The sequence below is a fragment of the Moschus berezovskii genome, chromosome 9, assembly GCF_049115385.1.
Source record: "Moschus berezovskii isolate FMDL1 chromosome 9, NW_MosBer_1.0, whole genome shotgun sequence".
NCBI classification, from domain to species: domain Eukaryota; kingdom Metazoa; phylum Chordata; class Mammalia; order Artiodactyla; family Moschidae; genus Moschus; species Moschus berezovskii.
Genome location: NC_142468.1, coordinates 106,998,955 through 107,020,495, shown reverse-complemented (window position 1 = coordinate 107,020,495; position 21,541 = coordinate 106,998,955). Strand labels below are relative to the sequence as shown.

The following is a 21,541-nucleotide window of genomic DNA, read 5'->3' as shown; positions in this document are numbered from 1 at the left end:
GCTTTTTGAAATCATTTTAATAACCTGGCAGTGATTCAAAGCACGAAAAGATTCAAATATCTCCCCTTGATCGGGGATGCTACCATGACTGCTTCACAACAAGCATGATCAAAGCAAAAGATGAGACCGGATTCGAGGAGCAAGAGTCGAGCAAGCTTCCAGGCTCACAAACTTAAGAGCCTGGCTGCAGAAAGTCTCTTGGGGGCTGGCAGGCAGGCAGCAGAAGACACATGAAATGTTAAGACATCCTCAGAGGACGGGGCGCGGCTGCTGGGTCATGAGCACCTTGAAGCGTTTCTTGATGGTGATTCGGTGTCGAGAGTATTTGTCGTCTGGGGAGAATCGAGCAGGGTGGGCCGAGCACGTCTGCTGTCCCATAGGATCAAGTTTCTGCTCGAGGAGGAAAGAAAGAACATAATCTCAGCACTGTAGTGGAAAAACTCAATCCCTGGCCTCAAAAGGGAGATGGAGGCTGTGATGGGGAGTTCAATTCAGTCGCTCAGTCGTGTCCGACTCTTTGCGACCCCATGAACCGCAGCACACCAGGCCTTCCTGTCCATCACCAACTGCCGGAGTCCACCCAAACCCATGACCACAGAGTCGGTGATGACATCCAACCATCTCACCCTGTCTTCCCCTTCTCCTCCTGCCCCCAATCTTTCCCAGCATCAGGATCTTTTCAAATGAGTCAGCTCTTCGCATCAGGTGGCCAACATCTTGGAGTTTCAGCTTCAACACCAGGGGGCCGCGCAAAAACGGTAAACATGACAGAAGACGCGACCTTAAGATCTAGAAGCCACCCATTTCTGCTTCCATTAATACAAACCACGCGCGGCTTCTGGAGTTTCTAGTCCCGCCCCCGCCCCCGCCCCCGCCCCCGCCCCCGCCCAAGCAGCTAGAGAACTCTCTCGACGGCTCCTTCCAATGACATGCATCGCTAAGCTCAAATCCAGCCCGTTTACCCTTCTCACCTTCAGCGTGTAGACCCGCTCTCCTTGCTCGTTGAGGTAATACTGGAGAAACATGATCACACTAAGTCAGGACGTTCCAATTCTGTCCGCACCTGCCTCTAACTGAAGGCCTCACGTGTTGGTCAATTTCCTTCCTGTACAGCCGGAAGTCTCGCTCTGAAAGCACGCCGGGAAATGTAGTCCAGTTTATTTAGACTTTTCTCTAGCGGGACAGAAGGAGGCGCACTAGCGCAGAAATTGACCAGTTGCAACCCAGTTGCAATCTTGCAGGAGTTGTAAGACACGTGCAGTGTGCCCACTGTGTGCTGGTACTGCTGGGGAGAGAGGGGGGTAGGGATGGATATAGATTAAACATAACTGAATAGTATCCTGTTTTTATCTCAAGATGCACACCCATTTCAGAGGCAATGAGTTTCTAGCACCTACGGAACTAAAAGCTCCAGGATCCAGAGCTTCCTTTAATTTAGGAAAGAAAGAAGATTTTCTTCCTTCCCCTATTTTACATCCGGTTCTCTCGCCCTGTTTCAAACATTGGCGGTAAAAATGCACGATGGGTATTCCATATTCTGCACAGCGAAAAGAGCGTGAAGTTATCTTACGAAACCAGTGAAGCATATTTTAGTGGTCGACCCAAGATTCAAACTCAGGTCTCTACCACAAATTCAACTCTGTAGTGGTGAGTAGCTAATAATAGCGTAATAAGATGCGCCTCTTAGAGGTATGGCGAATTTTTAAAAGAACGTACAAATTCTCTTTATAGGATTCTGGTTTAAAGATATGAAAATTGGAACCCAGATATCATTAACCGAGGCGATCATTGCGGTATGATTTATAATGGCGAAAAACGTTGGAAGACATGTTAGCTTTATAACCAGAAAAACCTTAAAGTTGTTTTTTTGGTTTTCTTTTTTTTTAAGTATAGTTTGTGTTTGCTTGTAGTTGTATAAAATATCTCAGTGAGGATCCAGAATAAATCCGGTTTTCTCTGGCATAAAGAGCTCAACTTGGTTCCAGAAGGAGTGGAGGGGGACTTCCTGTGTAGTACATTTTAAATAGTTTGACTTTTGAACGGTCCTGATATACTACCCATTTTAAAAATTAAAATTATTTAACAAAATTTAAAACCACAAAAATAATTTAACAAACAAACAAAAAAGACTTTTGGGCCTTGGAATTTTACTGAGTGGAAGTTTTTGATTAAGTGGGAAGCTTTTTAGCCCAGGGTAAGGCCGAGCCTTCTGTGGACTGCAGAGGTGATGGTAAGAGTCTATTTGGGAACTGCAAAACAGCTTTCTAAGGAAATGATATGCATACAGCAAATCAGCACCCTTGATATTGTGAGACAACCCTAATTTGAAACCTTCTGTTCCCTTGATCCTTAAATATACAGACTATGTGCTCTGATTTTGGTTTAGAAAATACAGCAAACATTGAATTGTCAAGAGTTTGCGACAGTCTACTGTTAACAGGAAGTCAGGTACAAAGCTGGGTGGAATTGAAAGGCACAAAACTAGATACATTGGTGAAGAAGTGTATAGGGAACCAAGATGTAAAACTATGTGGTTGGGAATCTGAGAAATAATTTGCAAGTTGTCCTGAAGAGATACACAATTGTGTCGCCATACTCTGGTTTGGAGGGAATTCCTGGTTACTGCCTACATACCAGAGTCCTTTGTGGAGTATCTCCCTAACCTCACCCCATTTCCCCCTTCCCTCCCCCCACTGTAGAATGCCTTGAGTTCTAGATTCTAGTTCTGTTTTGATCTGATCTTTACCCTCCCTTCCTTGGATCCCTGTGTTTCTACTGGAGGTTACTCTCTGGGTCCTGGACCTGCCTGTCTCATTCTGGAGGCTTCCAGACAGCCACAGTTAGTGCCCAAACCTGAGACGATGTCTTCAGAAGGAGGTGAGTCTTCCTGTCGGGGAGGGTCCCCTGCCACCAGCTCCCTCCTTGGAGATTCAAAACTTTACACTTTACCTGGGGACGAGCTCTCTGGGCTGACCTAGAGGGATGTGAGAATACCAGATACCACAAGAGGCATCACACTGGGGGAGGAGATGGTGCTGTTAATATTAGGGGTTGGGGAAGGCAGGGGGCCTCCTGGGTGCAGATCAGAGCACCTCTGAGGAAAGTGCTGAGTGGAGAGAAGGGGTGGTAGTTAGCAGCTTGCTTCTCTGGAAGAGGGATACCTTCAACATGTGTTTGTGTGGCAGGGGCAGGGATGTGTGTGGTACGAGGGACACAGAGGGTTTCCAGGGGAAGGCCCAAGTTCTGCTGTCTTCTTTAGGCAATTGGAGGCTGCTCTAGAATTTTGCCCTGAGAGAACTGATCTGGGGCCACTCTCAATCTTCCTGGGTGTAGGGAGTGGAAGCCTTGTCTGGAAAACTCTTCAGTGGGGCCATCTGTTGCCAAGTCCATCGAGAACTGCCCTCCCGGAAACTAGATGAGGAGGTGCAGTAAGTGCCTCTCAGAGCCTCCTGGCTCCTTCCAGCCCCAGCGAGGGCTTCTCTTTTAGTGTGGGGAGCAGTTTTCCTTGCTTTCCCAGGGTCAGGGGAGGTGGGTCACTCCAGCAGAGATGATGACTGGGGCTTCCCTGAGACGCTCTGACTTTCTGCCTTTTGTGGAACTCAGGCCTCAGACCCATTTCACTGTGTTCCGTTCATCAGGGAGTATTGCTGGTCCTCTGCTCTGTGCCTGAGGTGAAGAGTTTGCTCGTATTCCCTGTCTCCTTCAATGGTCAGGAAGCAGCAGAAGCTGAACGTTGTTAATTTGCCAGCAGAATAATCTATCTAAGAGGCGGAGGAGAGCAACCTCAAATTAGGCAGATGATCTATTATTATTGAAAGTCCTAGGAGACACATGTCCTGATTAAGTACACATTTTAATATATTTATCCTTGGTCTCTTTGACTAGAGTCCACATAGCCCCTGAACTGTGTCTCAGACTTCATGGTCAGTGCCTTTCAAAAGTGGATCCTATATTTCTGACATTAGGAGTTTCAAGCAGAAGAATCACAGATAACATTTTAGTATGTACAGCATCTACTTAAAGCTCTGGAAACCTCCCTCCCCACACCGCCCTCCCTTTACCCATTTCCTGGCTCTTATCTCTAGTCATTCCTGGCTGTTAAGTAACAAAATTTCTGGGAACCAAACCTCTAACCCACACGTCCCCTCCTGGGAAGAGTGCTTCTGTGAGTGGTGGCAGGGACCACAGAGAAGCTGGGAGCAGGGTCCAGGTGGCTTGAACGTGTTTGGAATGTACCTGTATGATGGATATGTTATGGAGTATGAGCTCCTGGGTCCAAGGTCACTGCAGCTTCCATAGTGCAGTCATTCTCAACAGGGAGTAAGGGACATCAGAGACACTTGGGGGACATTTGCAAATATACGCGTTCCCACTCATTCACTTGCTGAGAATCAGTGCTCTGCTTCTTCAGGGATGAGAGTTGAACTCAGATGACCTAGCTCTTGGTCTCTTTCTCTGCTACTCTGTCCTCTCTTTTTGTCTCTACAGCATCTGCATTGCCAGGATCGGACATGACCATGAATCCTGGCAGCGCCCTGTCTCCTTTTGCTGCACTTACCTTCCCCCAACCTGCTCCTGGCCCACCAGACCCACCACCATGGGAGCCGCCCTCTCAGGCCCCTGTGCCTTCAGCATTCTCTCCAGGCAACCCTCTGGTGCTCTCTGCTTTCCCCAGCCCATTGTTGGTGACCGGGGATGGGGGCCCTGTCCCCAGTGGAGCCGGAACTGGCAAAGTCATTGTCAAAGTCAAGACAGAAGCGGGGTCAGCTGAGCCCTCTCAGACTCAGAACTTTATCCTAACTCAGACCGCCCTCAGTTGGATTGCCACTGGCGCTTGCTGCGGGGGTCCTGAAAGTCCTGCCCCCGGGCTCCTGACAGCCTCTAATGTGAAGACCCTTCTGCCCACTAAGGCTGTTGGGCTGAACCAGGAGGGTGTCCCATGCCTTCCTGCTCAGGCTCCACCACCAGCTGCCCAACTGGCCCCCATCGTACCCCCAGAAAAGGCTTGGCCAGGGCCACAAGGGACAACCGGGGAAGGAGGTTCTACGGCCACCCGCCCCAAGCCCTCACTGGGTGACCTCTCCTATACATCCAAGGGTGTGTATGAGAACTTCCGGCGCTGGCAGCGCTACAAAGCCTTGGCGCGAAGGCACTTATCCCAGAGTCCTGATGCAGAAGCCCTTTCCTGCTTTCTTATGTAAGTGGGGAGACCGAAGATTCATTATCCTAGAGGCTTTTAAGTGAGGAGGGTTTGGGGATGGACAAAGTGGTTAGGCTATTTAGGGATACTTGAGGGCAGGTCGTGAGGGTGATGAAGATGCTATGAGAATTAAAATAGCAATGCAACAAACCTCTTTACCCATGTGCCAGAGGATAATAAGCCTCAGGTGTCTTCTTTCAAGTGATCTTCACAATCCTACACGTTCAGGCAGGCATTTTTCTGGTCATCCTCATTTATGGTTGAGAAGGCTAATGCTCAGAGCGTGATTGGAACACAGGTCTCTGATAAGGAGTGCCAGGGCCCTCTTGTGCTATTTTACTACCTTTTAAAAATATATATTATTTATTTTGGCCCCTGCTGGGTCCTCGTTGCTGCGAGAGCTATTCTCTAGCCGCAGTGAGCAGGGGCCACTCTCCAGTTGTGGTGCTCAGGCCTCTCGCTGCTGTGGCTTTTCCTGTTGCAGAGCACGGGCTCTAGAGCGGGCCGGTCTCATTATTTGCGGCTCCTGGGCTCTTGAGCACAGCGCAATAGTTGTGGCAATCAGGCCCTAGTTGACTCGAGGCATGTGGGATCTTCCCAGATCAGGGACTGAGCCGTGTCTCCTCCATCCGCAGGCAGATTCTTTACCACTGAGCTACCAGGGAAGCCCTTAATTATCTTTTGACATGGAGTTGAACTGTCCAAACCGACTCAGATGAGGAGTGCTCAGGGAGGAGAGGATGGTGTGGTGCCAGGCGAAGGAGCTCATGTGCCACCCTATCTACTCTCCTGTTTTGTTTCAGGGTTTGGGGCCATGCCTAGCAGCTTGTGGGAATCTTAGATCCCCATCGAGGGATTGAACCGGGACCCACAGCAATGAAAGGGCCAAGTCCTAGCCACTGGACTACCAGGGAATTCCACATACAGCTTCCTGTTTTATTAGGAGAAGTCAGGTTGAAATAGAAGTCAAGTCAAGGGAAGTGGCAGAGCTCACTTGGGCTCCCCTGCTGGCTCAGATGGTAAATGATCCACCTCCAATGCAGGAGACCTGGGTTCAATCCGTGCAGGAGGAAATGGCAACCCACTCCAGTATTCTTGCCTGGAGAATTCCATGGACAGAGAAGCCTGGCGGGCTGCAGTCCGTGGGGTCAAAAAGTCACACATGACTGAGAGGCTAATGCTTGGTCTAGAGCCCACGCATTGGTCGAGGGCTGGGCCCCGCCACTTGCTAGGTGTGTCACCCTGGGCCCTGGCACTAGTTCCTCTGCTCTCAGTTTTCTCATCTAGAAAGGGGATGGTTACTTACCTCAGAAAGTTGCTGAGATGAAATGAGTTACTGTATGTGAAATGCTTAGCAGAGTGCCTAGCACAGAGAATGCCTCATCAAATGGCGGCTGCTATTGTTGTTGTTATTGTTATTATAAAAAGGCAATCTAGAAGAGAAAAAGAACTCACAAAAGGCCAGAATGTCTATGCGGAGTGGATGCTTGGCCTGGGAGCCCAGGGTCACTGGGCCGTTAATGTTTATAAAGCAAAGTCATTAACCACCTGGGGAATTTTCTCTTCTTCCCACTAAGAACTCTGCCTTTCTCAACTGCACTGCAGTCTCAACATTTTGTGTGAACCATCATATAACAATATGCCACCTCCCGCACTTAAACCTTTGGGCTTCTCAGGTGGCACTAGTGGTAAAGAACCCACCTGCTAAAGCAGGAGATCTGAGTTTAGGGTTCAATCTCTGGGTTGGGAAGATCCTCTGGAGAAGGGAATCCAATCCATCCCAGTATTATTGCCTGGAGAATCCCATGGACAGAGGAACATGGTTGGCTACAGTCTGTGGGGTTGCAAAGAGTTGGACATGACTGAAATGACTTAACACACACATCTTTTACTGGACTTGGAAAAAAAATGAACATCATGTTCCTCCAGTGGCTGAACCCCTAAGGGAATCTCCCTTTCCTTCCTGACTCTGGAATGAATTATTCAAAAGGCTCCCCCAAAGTCCTTGGTGTAGATCACTCTCTGCTTTCTCCAGACAGCTCTGGGTGTCTTAGAGCCTGGGAATCTGAATTTCTAACTCCTGGCCTGTTTCTGTTCCCTACGTTCGGGGGCTCTGGGCAGGGTCTCCGGACCAGGCCCTCTGCTACGGTCACCCGGGAGGCTGGTAAAATGCTCAGTCCTGTGATTCTGGGGGCGCTGGGATCCATGTTTATAACAAACTTCCCCGGGTGATTCTAGGCACAATAATGATTGAGGATTCACAGGAAGTCAGAAAGGCAAAAATAAATCACAAAGAGCTCAAAGAGTATTGATATTTGATTGTGAGGGGTATCCTGGAGGCAAAAAACGCTTAAAAAGCAACAAGTAAAAACACCCCACAGCCTTTAATTAGATTCATTTGGGTTAGTGAGTGCCTTTTTTTTTTTTTTTGGAAATGTAAGAGCCTTTGGGCAGGGTTCAGCTTACTTTACAATGAATAACCTGAGTGCTTTCTTCCTTGTGTTTGGTTGAAGATAGTACTGTGAGAATTCAAGGTGGTTGATTTTAAAAGATGGGGAGATGAACTGTCTGATTTTCTGTGAGGATTGTAAATTTCAGTGGGAAGAAAGACCAGTGTGGTAAACAGCTGGCTGAAGGTTGGGGAGCTGGAGTCTGATCCACAGTGGGATGTGACAGGGACCTGGAGATGCCTGATCTGATGAGGGGCAGGGGGTGGGCACTGAGGAGGGGGTCAGGGCAGGTGGGTGGCGGGTACACTTGCAGACTGTGACTGACCCAGTGGGGGTTTTAGCCCAGTGCTTCGTTCCCTGGCCCGGCTGAAGCCCACGATGACTCTGGAGGAAGGACTGCCAAGGGCTGTGCAGGAGTGGGAGCGTACTAGCAACTTCGACCGGATGATCTTTTATGAGATGGCAGAAAAGTGAGTCCCAGCAACCCTCATCCTCCCTGGGGACGGGGGTGGTGGTGGTGGTGGTGGTACTGTGTGGCTGAGGGCAGGTAAGAGAGGCTTGGGTCTGGGCTGTGGGTGGTTATCATAAGGGATGCTGGAGGAGGGGTATAGACTAGCAGACGGTCTCCTGGATGCTCACTGCTTCTCCCACCATCTTTGACTCTTGGGACTTTTCTGTCCTATCTCCTCTTGGAAGCTTTCCCTTCTCCAGATCTTGAGTTATGTAGAGGCTTTGATATTGAAGCCCTTAGGACGGGATTGGATCCCAATTGGTATAAAAATCCCATGCTGAAGGGAACCTAGTGATAAAGAGGTTTAAGTCCTACTAGGAGGTTCTTTCCACCTCACTGACTAGGTAGCACCTTGGGGTCACCACTCCTGTGGAAACAGTGGCACAGGAATCATTTAGCCCATTGCCTCAGGGAAGGGCTTTTTCTTGAGGAGGTTTGTCCGGGGAAGGTCCTGGATGTCCAGGGTGGTCTTCTGGCTCATATCCCCAATTCCTCCATGATAATCTCCTTGGTTAAAAAAGTAACTCAGGAAAATGAACCCTATCCTCCAAGCTTGGCTATCACTTTCTCCCTGGAATCTTCTGGACCCAGACTTCCTAGATTGACCCTTCTGGGACCCCAGTCCCAGCCTCAGGCCTCCTGGGTCACAGCACTGCCTCCTAGTGGGAACTTCCTTGAATTGCAACTCAGGCTCTGCTTCAGGAACACAGCCATTCTTTATGGTTGCAGGAACGGGCAGATGAGGCCTTGAGGAGAGGATCTTGCCAGGTGCGGCCTGACTGAACTCACAAGCCGTTATTAATCTGAATACCCTCGATGTTGAGTGGGATAGGGTATGAAAAAGCCATGATTCTGTCCTGTAAAGCTTACTTACAAGCTCTAGATTCTTTTCTTTTTATTAAGAGTAGTTTCTTAATAAGCTTTCTAAGTGACAACTGCAGGGAGAGGGGCCATGTGGTGACCTTGTGAGGGTCTTCCAGAACTGTTATTCATTCGGCCGTCTGTGAGCAGGTCCCCTGGGTTTTTAATGAATCACGGTCTTCTCAGCACTGCCTGGGCCTTCTGCACCCCCTGCAGGTTCATGGAGTTTGAGGCTGAGGAGGAGATGCAGATTCAGAACACACAACTGATGAGTGGGCCCCAGAGCCTGCCTCCTGCAGCCCCTCTGAAGCTTGATCCTCCAGGACCACCTGTCCCTGAGGTTTGCCAGCAGCCAGGTAAGGCCACCCAATGCCAGCAGGAGCCCATGGGCCAGGAGCTCAGAGGGAGTCACACAGAAACCCGTCACTTCCATCCAGGGAGTGGCAGGTGATGTTCCAGACAGGACAGGCGAAGTTCCCTTTGTGCCAAACTGGATGTTGATCTTGGCCAAGTAAACCAACCCTGTCACTGAGACTGTAATTGAGGCACACGATGCCTCATCTGCCTAACAACTGAGCGCTGGACCAGGGGGCTTTTTGGAATTTCAGGGGTTCTGAGAGTCCTCCTCCAGATTCTCAGACCCTCCAGCTCCTAAGTTTTCTCCCCTGACTGGTACTGTTGTCAGGTCAGCCAAATCCACTCTGGACCCATCTCAGTGTGCCCAGGTCACTGCCCTTAGAAGCAGGGAGTTGGGGTGGGAGGGGGTGGGAGGCAGGAGCCGAGGTCTCAGCACTGCTTCCCGTTTCTGCTTCCCGCCTCGCCCCTCAGTGTACATTCCCAAGAAGGCGGCCTCCAAAGCACGGGCTCCCCGCCGGCGGCAGCGCAAAACCCAGAGGCCTCCGGCCCCTGAGGCTCCCAAGGAGATCCCATCAGAAGCGGTGAAAGAGTACGCCGACATCATGGAAGGGCTGGTGGGGAACCACTTGGCCAATGAGGAGTCAGATGGGAGACAGGAAGAGCAAGAACAGCAGCAGGAGGAAGGGATATATCCAGATGCTGGTCTTCTGAGCTATATCAATGAGCTGTGTTCTCAGGACGTCTTTGTCTCCAAGGTGGGCTTGCCCAAGGGGTATGGTTTCTAGCAGATCCGGGGTGGGAACTCCAGGGAAGATCTATGGTTTTGCCCGAGGCCTTTGGGAACTAGACTCTCTTCAGTGCTGAGGAAAGTGTGTAGCTGGTGGTTTCCAGCCACCCAGGTAGAGGGTGGTGAGTGGGAGGGTGCCTCTTGTTTCATGTTACCTCCTCTCAATGACTCCCATCACTTTCACTTCTGTTCCCCAGGTGGAAGCTGTCATTCACCCTCAGTTTTTGGCAGATCTGCTGTCCCCAGAACAACAGAGGGATCCCTTGGCCTTAGTTGAGGAGCTGGAACAAGAAGAAGGACTCAGTCTTGCCCAGGTAAACCTGGGAGGTAGAGAATATCAGAATGAAAAACTTATGTGGCTTCGTCTAACCTTACACTGTGTTGGATGATGCAGCTTCTGGAGAGGGACAGCTTTAGCATCCAGCTTTGGGTGTAGAACAAGCAGACGAGGGACCATGGAAAAGGGGAGTTTAGGGCTAACGGCATTGCAGAATAAGACCCAATAAGGTGGAGAAAAAGAGCGGTGGTACCTGGCTTTGATACCATCACTTAAGCCACTTACTTGTATCCCCTGTCCTGCCTAAATACCGTCTCCTCCCACCCGGCCTGCTACCCCTTCTCACAACTATGTATAGAACAATATTTGTCCATTCTCCTTCCAGCTGGTCCAGAAGCGACTCCTGGCCTTGGAAGAGGAGGAGGATGCCGAGGCACCTCCAAGTTGCAATGGAGCCCAGTCAGATTCAAGTCCTTCTATTTCTGATGAGGATGAAGATGGGGGTGGGCGGCTTCGGCCCTCACCTGGGCCTCGGGGGGCTGGGTGCTCCCTCCGCCTTGGAAAGGCTGCTTCTCTCGGAAAGCGGGCAAGAGAAGTGTCTGGTGGGCAGGAGCGGGCCCTACATGGCCTGAGGGTGATGGGCAGGGATGGGAACACCCTACCATCTCCCAGCAGCTGGGGCCTGCAGCTAGAACTTGTAGCTCCCCAGGGAACTCAAGGGCCCCCGAGTATAGAGAGAAGAGGGTCTGGGGAAGTTTCAAACCAGATATCCCCACCGCAGGATGACCTCCTGGGAGGTGCTGGGTCCCCTGGGTACTCCCTGGGCACTGACAGGACTTCCGAGACTCTGCCCCTTCGCTGGCAGGAAGGCCCCCAGCTACAGCCCATTCCTAGTTTGGATGTTGGACTTGCAGGGCTGGCTCCTCTGCAAGGACAGGGGTTAGAAAAGCAGACCCTGGGGCTGCCCCCAGGACAAGAGGTAGAGGCTCTTGGAGTGGCTCCTCAGAGCATGGAGCCATCAGTATTGTCCCAGAAAGGCTCTTCAGAGGCCACGTGGGGAGATGACAGTGGTCTCCCCGCAGTTCAGAGTTATGATCAGAACCCTTCACCTAGAGCAGCTGGGAATAGGGATGAGGCTGGGGCTTCTCTTAGCCCGAGGCTGTGGCTCAGCAGTGAGATGGATGCTGTAGGCTTGGAGTTGCCCTTACAGATCGAGGAGGTCGTAGAGAACCTCCACGAGGAGGAATGTGTAACTGAGGCTCAGGGTGGTGGCCAGGCATTGGGCTCTAGAAGCAGAATTTCCCCAGGCCCCAGAGAAGCCCTGGCACCTGGGGACGTGGGAAGCAGTGCAGTTCCCTGTGGAGACACAGATGCCACACTTGCCCTAGAAGAGAGAAGCTATTGTGGCCTGTTGGAACCTCAGACGGCCAATAGCCCGGCCTCGAGGCCTAGAAAGGACACGGCACAGAGCCCTGGGACTCTGCAGGATCCTCGTGATCTGTGGTCTGAAGATTGCCCCCCTTTGCTAGAAAGCAGAATTGGGGCCTCTACACTGGGGGCTTCTAAAGAAACCCTCCTGCCTGCAAGTCAAGGCAGTATCCTTATCCTGGGGACCCAGGACACCTCCTCCTTTCCTGAGGCCAGCCCAGAGGCAGGGAGCAGTGGCAATTCCATTTCTCCTCTGTTGGAAACCACGTATGTCAACATACTAGACATCAGGGATACCTGTGGCCTCCAGCTGGGGGTCAGCGAGGATATTTGCCCGCTAAGTTTTAATTCTTATGACCCCCAAGGAGAAGGCAGGGAGAATACTGATTTATCTGAGCCTAAAGACCTTGCTCCCTTATCAGGGGATCAAGAATCTTCTGGCCATGGGAACCCCAAATCAATACCTCCTCACCAGGGCCTTAGAAGCACTTCCCCCAGCTGGGGAACCAGGGATGCCTTAGTTGCAAGAGAAGCCTCTCCTGTTACTGAAGCATGCAGTTCAGCAGATGGGGCCAAAGCCGAGGAGGAAGACAAGGAGCTCTCCAACTTTGCCTACCTCTTAGCCTCTAAACTTAGCCTCTCGCCGAGGGGGCTTCCCCTCAGTTCTCACCCTACTTCAGGCTTGCTCGCCTCAGGGCATCCTCAGGGGACCCAGAGAGCATCGCACTCCCTTGCTCCTAAGGCAACAGGCCTCGGCCAGCTTCCTGCTGCCAAGTCTGGGAAGCAAGCCCTAGTTGGAGGACCAGTCAAGAGGCCTTTACGGGGAGATGAACCTGGGGCGCCTGGGGAGAAACCAGTGACTCTGGGAGTGATTCGCACCTCACAGCCTCGTAAAAGAAAGCATGATGGTTTCTCCAAGAGCAGGAGGAAGAAACGTCGTCGCAGCCACTAGGGGGCAGCCAGAACATCCTGTCCCACCTGCCAATCCCTGTGGGTGGGGGCCCCCCCAGAGTAGACTATCTCTCCCTGGCAGCCTGTGAACAGACACCAGATACTTGCTCTCAGCTCTGTTGTTTTGCGCCTGGGGCAGAGGGGTGTCGTGCTGGCTAAGTAGGAGGTGGTCCCCTGGGTGAGGTTGGAGGAAACACCTTTGGAAGTTGTATGAGAAAAAAAAATAAAGATTTTGTTGTTGGAAAATGTTCTCCATGTGCCCTCACTTCTTTGCTGCTAGATGGGGTGAGATGCTGAAAAGGAGAAAGGAGGTGGGGCAGCCTCAGATTTGATGGATCCAGATGGCTTTCCAGCCTCCAGCCTTACTGAGGTATCCTGATGAACCTGGTGCTAAGGGTCCTGTGATTACTTTATTCCTTCCTCATCAGAAGCCTGGATGTGGTGTTGGGAGGGCTTCTCTGGACATTCTGCCATGATGTGTCTCCCTTAGAAGTCCCTAGATGGAAAACTGCTTCTTTTTAACCTGTCAGATTTCTGGGATAGATCTCTATTTCCTTAACCAATTTTCAAAATGGTGCCTAAATCTATAGGAGGGGCCTATTCTTGTTCCTTGAAAAGCAGCTGGACAGAAGGGACTTATACGTACCCAATTCATCGTATGACAGAAACTCTGTGGAGTGACAGGTCTGAGCTGCAGGTAGGACTGCTGGGTCCAGACACAGCTCTCTGCCCCGACCACAGGGGCATCAACCTTAGTATGATTATTAAATATGAAGTGGTCAGCTATTCTTTAATCTCTAATGAGGGCAGAACAAGAGGGAACAGGCTGAAAAGAAGTTCAGGAGGCAGCCTGTTACAGGCTATGACAACAAGAGGGAAGATACCAGATCTGCATGATCCATCCACCCGCAACTGAGGACTAATTGGCTGTGGCTAAGAGATCTGGCCTTGGGAACCTTCGGGGGTGTTCCCAGGGCAGCCTGAAACCACCACTTACTTCCTTTCCTCCTCAGCTAATGATACTATCAATGTGACTGAACTTCATTTTTTTTTTTAAATAGATATAGATATATATTTATATATAAAATAGTTTCTTACAAAATAAAACCAAACGAAAAATGAAAACCAACTTAAAAAAAAAAGTCAACAACAATAATGAAAACTCAAGCAGGACAGAGGTGGGCTTGAGGCCCAGGGGTGGCCCCTGGTGCTGCCCTGAGTCTGTGAGCGGGTGCGAGCTGGCAGGGCGGGGGTCGAGGTGCTCAGTCGCCCTTCTGCTTGGGGGCTTGCACAGTCCCGTTGGCCAGAGCAGTGGTGCTGCCTGGGGAGGAGGTGGGTGGTGTCTGGGAGGGGCGCAGGTAGGTGCTGAAGATCTTCCCATGGAGCGGGTGGTGGAGGGAGAAGTCCTGGAACTCACCTGGAGGGGAAAGGAAAGACCCAAGGAGAAGAGGAGGAGGTCCCGGCTCTCCTTACTGTCTCAAAACCAAGGTACTGTCCCCTACATCCCTGGCTGTATTCTCCCGGTCTTGCCCTGAGGATGTCCTGATGCCCCCAAGCCAGCCACCAGCCCTGTGCTGCTGACACCCCGACTGCCCACACAGGGCCTGCAGGGGGTGACTCACAGAGGGAGAGGCCCTGGCGGGCCCCCGCCTGGCACAGCTCGGCATGCAGAGTCCTGGCAGCGGGGCGCGGTGAGCCGAGCAGCAGGTGCAGGATGGTGCTGAAGCCATCTTTGTACAGCAGGCGGCCTGGCCCCTTGGCCTGCTCCTTGGCCTGCTCCTCTGGCTCCTCGGCAAAGAGCTGGGAGGAAAAGGGAGGCAGGTCAAGCTCTTTCCTTGGGACATCACCCTGCATGTCTGTCTGACAGGCTCCTCCTTTTTTGGAATTATAATGGTCACAGCTGCTTCCTTATACCTGTTCCCAGTGAGGCCTCAGCAGAGACGCTGGGGCTCTGTGGTTCAGAAAGTTTGGCACTGGGGTGGACACCAAGCACCTACTAGCCAGAAGCTCCTGGGAACAGCTCACCGTGGGTGGGGTGAGCACAGGCACTCTGGGGCCAACCCCCACAACTTCCTGATACCTCAAAGGCCAGGCGAGTCAGCTCCTCCAGGCTCCTGCCCCCACTCAGAGCTGCCAATGCAAGGGCCACGTCTCGGAAGTCCACCAAACCATCGGCATCCTGCAGGGTGGGAGAGAAACCAAGGCAGTGTAGGGACCAACCCCATACCCGCCCTCCTGCTCTGGATCTCAGCTCCCCGCTCTTCTCAGCAGGCATGGGGTGACCCCTGTCCTGGGTCTGCTTCCCTCAGAAGTGTGGGACCTAAACTCTCCAGGATCCCTGACAGTTCTCTCGGGGCCCGGGTTCGCTCATACCATACCTCTTCAAGTCACCTGGTGACAAAGCTCTCCTACAAAGGGATCTCCTGGGAATGATGGAATCCCTCAGGTATGTTTAAGTTACCATCACTTCTGATATACAATCAGGGCATTTCGGACCCCAAGCTGGAAAAACTGGTTCTCTTCTGACTCGGCCTATGTGGGAGAGCTGGTTTGGCAAACTAATAAAAGGGGGCCACAGGCAACATTTCTCACCAAGAAAAAAAAAACCTGAGGATGCCTGCTGTGCGATGTCTATGGGGGACCAGGGTTTTGGCTCTGCTCGGCTACAGGCTATGATGGGACGCTCCTTTCAGGGACAGTCTGCCCCAATCTAAGGAATCAGCACATCTGGGTCACTCTCTGTCCCTTCAGAGGATGTCGAGAAGTATGGTCTGCATCTTGGATCAAAAAGAACTCCTTAGGACCATTGGGGGTTGTTTGTAAACATTACGAATCATCTGAGGTTATTATAATTCAACAGGACAACCTGGCTAAGTCCCAGGAAATATATGGCTCATCAAGATTCTTAAGAAAGTTCAGGAATCCTCCAGAGCAGCTCTGAGACATTTAAAAAAAATCTGCCCAAGTATTACAGATACGTGTGGGTCTTAAACTCTCAGCTGTCTAACATGTCCAGTGTAGCCTCCTCCATACGTCCCCTTCCCCACCCAGCGCTCACAAGGTCATGTGATCCCCATCTCCAGCATATCTCAGAAATTTATGGATCTCACTGACCATTATCTCGCCATCATTCTTTCCCACAATGACTAAAACACTGCTCCTCGGTGTATAAAAAAATGAATCTCCCAGGGGACCTCAGAAGATGTCTGTCTACCAACAGCTACTAGATCATCCAGCTTACACTCCAGATTGGCCATCCACAGAGCCCCTGGGATACGGTACTTAAAATCTTGAGCATCCCAGCCCCTTTACCTGCTGGAAGTAGCTAAAGGCACCAGCCACCGTCTGGGAGTCAGAGAGCTGTAGCTGCTTGGCAAACTCTTCCTTACTGATCCTTCGGCTCCGGCCTGGCTCTGTCCCAGCGTCTACACAGCCTGGGGACAGCCTACAAGGGAATTGTCGTCGAAGGTGCGGCGCTGACTCAGTTTTCTTCTGGAAACACCACCAACCAGCACCTTGGCCCCAGCCCCAAGAATCCTCCCAGCACAGGTACGTCTGGTATTTTTCTAAGAGGTACTCTGACTCATAGTCCCTGGAAAGCCATTCCTATCTTTGTCATTGGGGTTATTACATAACTTTTTTCCCTGCTTCCTTTTACTCCATTATCTTTCAAAAAATTCTTCTCATCTTCCTACTTTTTTTTTTTCTTTCTTAGGACTCTTCTTCCTCCTACCCATTCTTCCTTTTCCTCTTACCCACACCCTCACCTCCAAGGTCACTTACCCAGCCTTCCGAAGCACTCTGCCCAGTTCCCAGAGCTGCGGCTCCAGGGCCACCTTCAGCCGGCCCACCACAATCACAGGCAAGCTCCCCACAAACTCACACTCGGTGGCCGGAATGCCCAGGGCCCTACAGGACAGAGAGGGATGGAATGCTGGGGGACTGGGGTGGAAGACACATCTGAGGGTTCGTTACTGATTCTGGCCTGCTGACCAGGGAGAGGCGATCAGGCCCCCGTCACACATCAGCTATCAATAGCCCTTCCTCCGGACCGACTGCCTCCCCCACTACAGTTTTGCCTCAAAACCTCACTCAGCTCTCCTCCCCTTCCTGTGGTTCCTCTGCCCTGTGTATCTGCTTTTAGGAAACACCCCGTGGGACACTCACTGTGCCATAACCCTCTGGACATTGTTGGCATAGAGGGTGGGGTCCCTGCTCTCCTCCGGGCTGGGGCGGTATACAGGTAGGAACTGAAACACACACATACATAGGCTTCTCATCAGGACTTGAAAGTTAGGGGTGACCACTCCCACCCTCTTTTCCTAAAGATCCCCAGCTCAGCCAATGGTTGCTCTCCTACCCCACCCCTGGGAGTCATACCTCCACATCCACGATGCTGCAGGGCTGAGAGGCTGTGAGCCAGAGGACTTTGAGTCTAAAAGAAAAGAGACCTCAGATGCTCTCCAATCTCTAACTACGTGCACCCTCCAGCCCAAGGATGGGAGTGGCAAAGTTCTGCCCACTGATATAAAAATCAGTTACTAGCTGTAGAGTCAGCTGGATGAGTATGTAGCTTGGAGATAGAAGGGCCAGAAAGGCGGTGGGTGGGATAAGAGAGCGCTGCAGGGCCCTGCCAGGCAAAGAAGTATAGGCGAGGGGTTTGAGGAACCACGGGAAGGAGCAAGCCTGGTGCTGTGGATAACCGAGGAAGAAAAGGTTGCAAAGTGAGTCAAAAGGCACTATAACCACAGCAGGAATGATTAGTAGGGATAGCTGAGGGCACTTCCTGGTAAATCTCAGGAGATCAGGACAAAACAAAGGGATATGGGCATCCCCTTCTCTAGAGTTCTCTCAGTTCCGGGATGAACAAGGGCGATTCACCTTGTCTGGAGGGTAGAAGATGGGCTGTGAACTCTGGTGGTCCCCACCCTCACCCCCAGGAATACCACTACTCACACTCCAGGGCCCCTCCAAGCCCAGCTGGTAGTGTCCTGTGGGAGAAGCAGAGGTGAGAGGAGAAAGGCATTACTTTCCTTCCCTGAACTGACTGAGCCTCTCTGAGCACAGGCCTGCGCCCCGACCCAGCCCCGCCTCCACACACATATCTGGCGGCAGCGGCACCACCGGCAGTTTTCAGACTCCCATTCAGGGTGGACTTGTGCCCTCCCTTCCCCAGACGACCACTCACCAGACTGTTGGGGTAGCGGATGAGGACAGGCTGCACAGGCACCCCTGCGATGAAGGCTCCTAAATCCCATGGCCACCCCCACCCACAAGGCAGAGGTTAGTGCATGGAGGCAGCTGGAGGGCATGGAGTACAGGGGTCTGGATCAGCTCCACAAGGAAATCTGGCTGTGCTCCATTTCATTTATAATCTCCTCTGACTCCTGGAGACTTTCCAGTGTCAGCCAGGAGGTTCTCTATCTTCCTCCCTCCCTCCCCCACCCCGCCACTTTTCTTGGGTTATTTCAGAGTCCCTCTCCATACATGGGGCTCCCTTCCTACAGCCCTCCCATGTACTGCTGCTTTATTCACCTGGTTTGAATTTCAGCAGAGCCTTCTTGTTGGAACAGGTGCCCTCAGGAAAGAACAGTACCTGGGCGGGGAGGAATCAAGGGACCAGAATGGGTGGAAGGGGAGAAGCGGCAAGAGAAGCCTCCCAGGAGCACAGAGAACACGAGGAGGTCCTCCGACCTTTGACCCACCTGAGGCCACTTGCCTCCGGAGGTAGCCCGCCTTCGGACCTCTTCCACCACTCTGCGCCGAGAGGCTGGGTCATGCCTGGACACTAGGATGGCTTGGTTGAAGCGAAGGAGGGCTGGGGTAAAGACAGAATACAAAGAGCCACTTGGTTCTTCCCCAGGGGCACTAATACCAGAGCTCCCTTCTAAGCACAGAGCTCAGAATCTAAGAGGCTGCTTCACAAATAGTATTCATTTGCATTTCATTTGCCAGTATCAGTCGATATTGCTTCTAACTTCTCCCTTCTCCACCTGGGACCAGTTCTCTCCAGAGTCTCTGACTCCTGTCTTTTTTGGCCCAGAGTAGCCATCTCGCCGGAGAAGGCAATGGCAAGCCACTCCAGTACTCTTGCCTAGAAAATCGCATGGACAGAGGAGCCTGGTGGGCTGCAGTCCATGGGGTCGCTACTAGTCGGACACGACTGAGCGACTTCACTTTCACTTTTCACTTTCACACACTGGAGAAGGAAATGGCAACCCACTCCAGTGTTCTTGACTGGAGAATCCCAGGGACGGCGGAGCCTGGTGGGCTGCCGTCTATGGGGTCGCACAGAGTCAGACACGACTGAAGCAACTTAGCAGCAGCAGCAGCCATCTCGCCCCTTAACTCCTCTTAATCTCTCACCTCCAATGACAGGAACGGAAAGGTTCTCAGCTCGAGACACAACCTTGGGCAGGTCACAGGGCAGCAGTACAATGGGGTCAAAGAAAGTAGAGTGAGGGGCGGCAACCAGGACGGGCGCTTGAAGGCGAGAGGCCCGCTGGCCCCGAACTCGAATCCGGAGGAAACCAAGCAGGAAGAAGAGCAGGCGGCTGAGGCCCAGCACCCCATGGTGGCACACAGTCCTGCAGGGTAAAGCTGGGCATCAGTGGAGGCAGCTGACCTTCACTCATCCCAAGCTCAGACACCCAGGAAAGCAGGTGCCCTTCTTTTGCCCTCTATTACCTGGCCAAGAGGCTAAAGTCTCTGGTTAGTCTGGGACATATCCGGGTGCATCGTTTAGAGTTAAGGTCCTGGGTACCAGGGTTTGAGCTTGGCTGACTCATCTCACCTACCCAGGCCGGGTAGGAGAACTTCAGAACCCTCCCTCATCCTCTTCTCAAAGAGGGAGCAGAATGGATAACAGGGAAGACAAAGGAGAAATTGGGTCTCTGGGGGCTGATCCCTCACTTACTTCCTCCATCCGGTAACTGGCTCCTGAAGCTGCTCCTCAGTAAGACCAGCTACTTGCAGCCAGGCAAAGGGCCAGAGGAGAAAGAGGACGATAAAGGCCAGAAGCACTCGGATGGGGGCCAGCAGTGCCCCCAGGAGGCAGAACTGCAGAGGGTGGGAGAGAAGGCCACTTCAGGGCTGTGAGATGCTCTTTACAGGCTTCCCTCCCCAGCAGGGATGGACCCAAGAGCAGAGGGCCATCACCCCACCTCTGTGGTTCAGAAGACAAGTAGTGTGGGAACGGGAGATGGGATTGGAACCCAAGGTGGGATGAAGACACCAATAAGGGAAAGAGGATAAAAGATTAATAGGATCAGTGGCCTCACTTTCATGTCTTTCGGTTGGTCCCCACCACACCTAGAAAATTAAAAGGCTGTTAAGAGGATTCAAGGATAACCAGTGTGAAAGTGCCCAGCACTGTGTTTGGTGTAGAGTAGGCTAGAGATAGTTCGTCCTCCCCCTCGTCTTCCATAAATAGATCCCACGTCCAGCAGAAACCAGGTGCATAGTCCTTTTCACTGTGGGCCTGGGAGGTAGAGGCCAGAAAACAGAGAGGTTCACTTTTCAGACCCAGGGCAGTCTCTAGTTCTGCCCAGCAGCACGCCTCCCCAGTTCTAGGAACTGGGGGGAGAAAAAGAGTTCGGCCTTACTCCACACAGCAGGGGTTGCCAGGGTGACTTCAGGGGCTGCCCTGGGGAACGTGCAGGTAAACAAACCGAGCTCCAGGAACCGACCTCAGGGGAAGATGAAGGCAACAGAAACCTTGGACACTCCCTTCTCACACCATCCCGCAGCTCCCCCAGGCCCTTGCGGCCCTCCACTTCCTGTAGCCAACCCCCTTCTTTACTTCCCTCCCTGCCCCCACCATGAGGTGCTGCATTGCGCGTGGAGAGGGCAGTGCAAAGTGGGGTTGCTGAAAGGGCACAGGGGGTGCAGGCTCCGGGCCCAGCAACCTCTTCCATGTCAGAGCCTCGGAGAAGCACTCAGCACGCCTCTACCCCCACCCCCGCTCTTCGTAGCCTCCAACTCCATTCTAGCCCATCTGCATCCGCAGGATGTAATCCGCAGTCTCCAGGGTTCTCCGTCTCCCCCACCCCTGTGTCCCCTGCAGTCCTCCAGGCTCACCTAGTCAATTCTCACCCACCTTCAGCCTGCAGATCGCCCAAGCGCGCGTCCTCTCCAGGACTCCTTGACCACCCCCGCCGCCCCCACGTGCGCACCTCGGACTCCCCGCCCGGCTAGCCTCTCACCCACCTCCTTCCTGGATCTCCATCCCCATCTGCGTCAAGGCTCTAAAAGGCCTCCTTTTTCTATCCGCGCGAGTCCTCCGGGCGCCCCCCGCCCACACCTTACCTTAACCCTCTGGAGGCGGGAGAGATGTAACTCGTGCACGAAAGGGTTGGGGGGCGCTGGGGGTCCGGGGGTAGGGTCGAGGGGGGCCCAGTCCCCCGGACTTCCCTGGCTCATAGCGGCGGGAGAAGGTGGGCGGGCGGGCGCCCCGGCCCGGCCCCGGGCCCCTCTCTGCAGAGCGGCGGCGGCGCCTGCAGCGGCGGCGGCACTCTGGCCGCGGCCCCGCCTGGTGCGGGGCGCCGAGGGGCGGGGAGCGGGCGGCGCGGCCGGGCCCGCGTTGTCAGGGAGCCGGCCGGGGGGCGGGGCCTCCAGCGCCCGGGCGCCGCCGCTGCTCCGCGGCCGCCGCGCCGCGGGCCATTGTTACGAGGCTGCAGGTTGCGGGAGCGCGGTGTCCGCCTGCGAGCTGCCCCCTGGG

The 21,541-nt window shown here is 52.8% G+C and overlaps 3 protein-coding genes across 3 annotated transcripts; 1 reads left to right on the top strand and 2 right to left on the bottom strand.

The window, feature by feature from the left end:
* NOP10 (NOP10 ribonucleoprotein) lies at window positions 1-1,111 on the bottom strand. Its single transcript, XM_088840134.1, has 2 exons — window positions 972-1,111; window positions 1-390 (listed from the first exon to the last, which is right to left on the bottom strand). Exons 1-2 carry the CDS (start codon window positions 1,023-1,025, stop codon window positions 250-252), a joined length of 195 nt encoding a protein of 64 aa, XP_088696260.1. The 5' UTR covers window positions 1,026-1,111; the 3' UTR covers window positions 1-249.
* A 1,750-nt stretch (window positions 1,112-2,861) lies between these two features.
* NUTM1 (NUT midline carcinoma family member 1) lies at window positions 2,862-12,908 on the top strand. The gene is made up of 7 exons (XM_055437222.2): window positions 2,862-2,877; window positions 4,489-5,197; window positions 7,992-8,120; window positions 9,239-9,378; window positions 9,851-10,134; window positions 10,364-10,480; window positions 10,829-12,908. Exons 1-7 carry the CDS (start codon window positions 2,862-2,864, stop codon window positions 12,821-12,823), a joined length of 3,390 nt encoding a protein of 1,129 aa, XP_055293197.2. The 3' UTR covers window positions 12,824-12,908.
* A 984-nt stretch (window positions 12,909-13,892) lies between these two features.
* Window positions 13,893-21,272, bottom strand: LPCAT4 (lysophosphatidylcholine acyltransferase 4). The gene is made up of 14 exons (XM_055436931.2): window positions 21,130-21,272; window positions 19,739-19,881; window positions 19,189-19,409; window positions 18,528-18,640; window positions 18,358-18,418; window positions 18,011-18,069; window positions 17,779-17,813; window positions 17,203-17,257; window positions 16,990-17,072; window positions 16,606-16,731; window positions 16,135-16,267; window positions 14,903-15,001; window positions 14,445-14,622; window positions 13,893-14,239 (listed from the first exon to the last, which is right to left on the bottom strand). The coding sequence occupies exons 1-14, from the start codon at window positions 21,241-21,243 to the stop codon at window positions 14,085-14,087; spliced, it is 1,575 nt and encodes a 524-aa protein (XP_055292906.2). The 5' UTR covers window positions 21,244-21,272; the 3' UTR covers window positions 13,893-14,084.
* Between the last annotated feature and the right edge of the window lie 269 nt (window positions 21,273-21,541).

Coding starts and splice junctions, on each gene's coding strand:
- LPCAT4 (XM_055436931.2), bottom strand. CDS start 21,243: ATGAGCCAGGGAAGTCCGGGGGACTGGGCCCCCCTCGACCCTACCCCC. Junction 19,882..21,129: donor CCCGCCTCCAGAGGGTTAAG/GTAAGGTGTGGG, acceptor CACCCTCTGCAG/TTCTGCCTCCTGGGGGCACT. Junction 17,814..18,010: donor TCCGCTACCCCAACAGTCTG/GTGAGTGGTCGT, acceptor CTTCTCCCACAG/GACACTACCAGCTGGGCTTG.
- NOP10 (XM_088840134.1), bottom strand. CDS start 1,025: ATGTTTCTCCAGTATTACCTCAACGAGCAAGGAGAGCGGGTCTACACG. Junction 391..971: donor AGCGGGTCTACACGCTGAAG/GTGAGAAGGGTA, acceptor CTCCTCGAGCAG/AAACTTGATCCTATGGGACA.
- NUTM1 (XM_055437222.2), top strand. Junction 5,198..7,991: donor GCCCTTTCCTGCTTTCTTAT/GTAAGTGGGGAG, acceptor TGGGGGTTTTAG/CCCAGTGCTTCGTTCCCTGG. Junction 10,135..10,363: donor AGGACGTCTTTGTCTCCAAG/GTGGGCTTGCCC, acceptor TCTGTTCCCCAG/GTGGAAGCTGTCATTCACCC.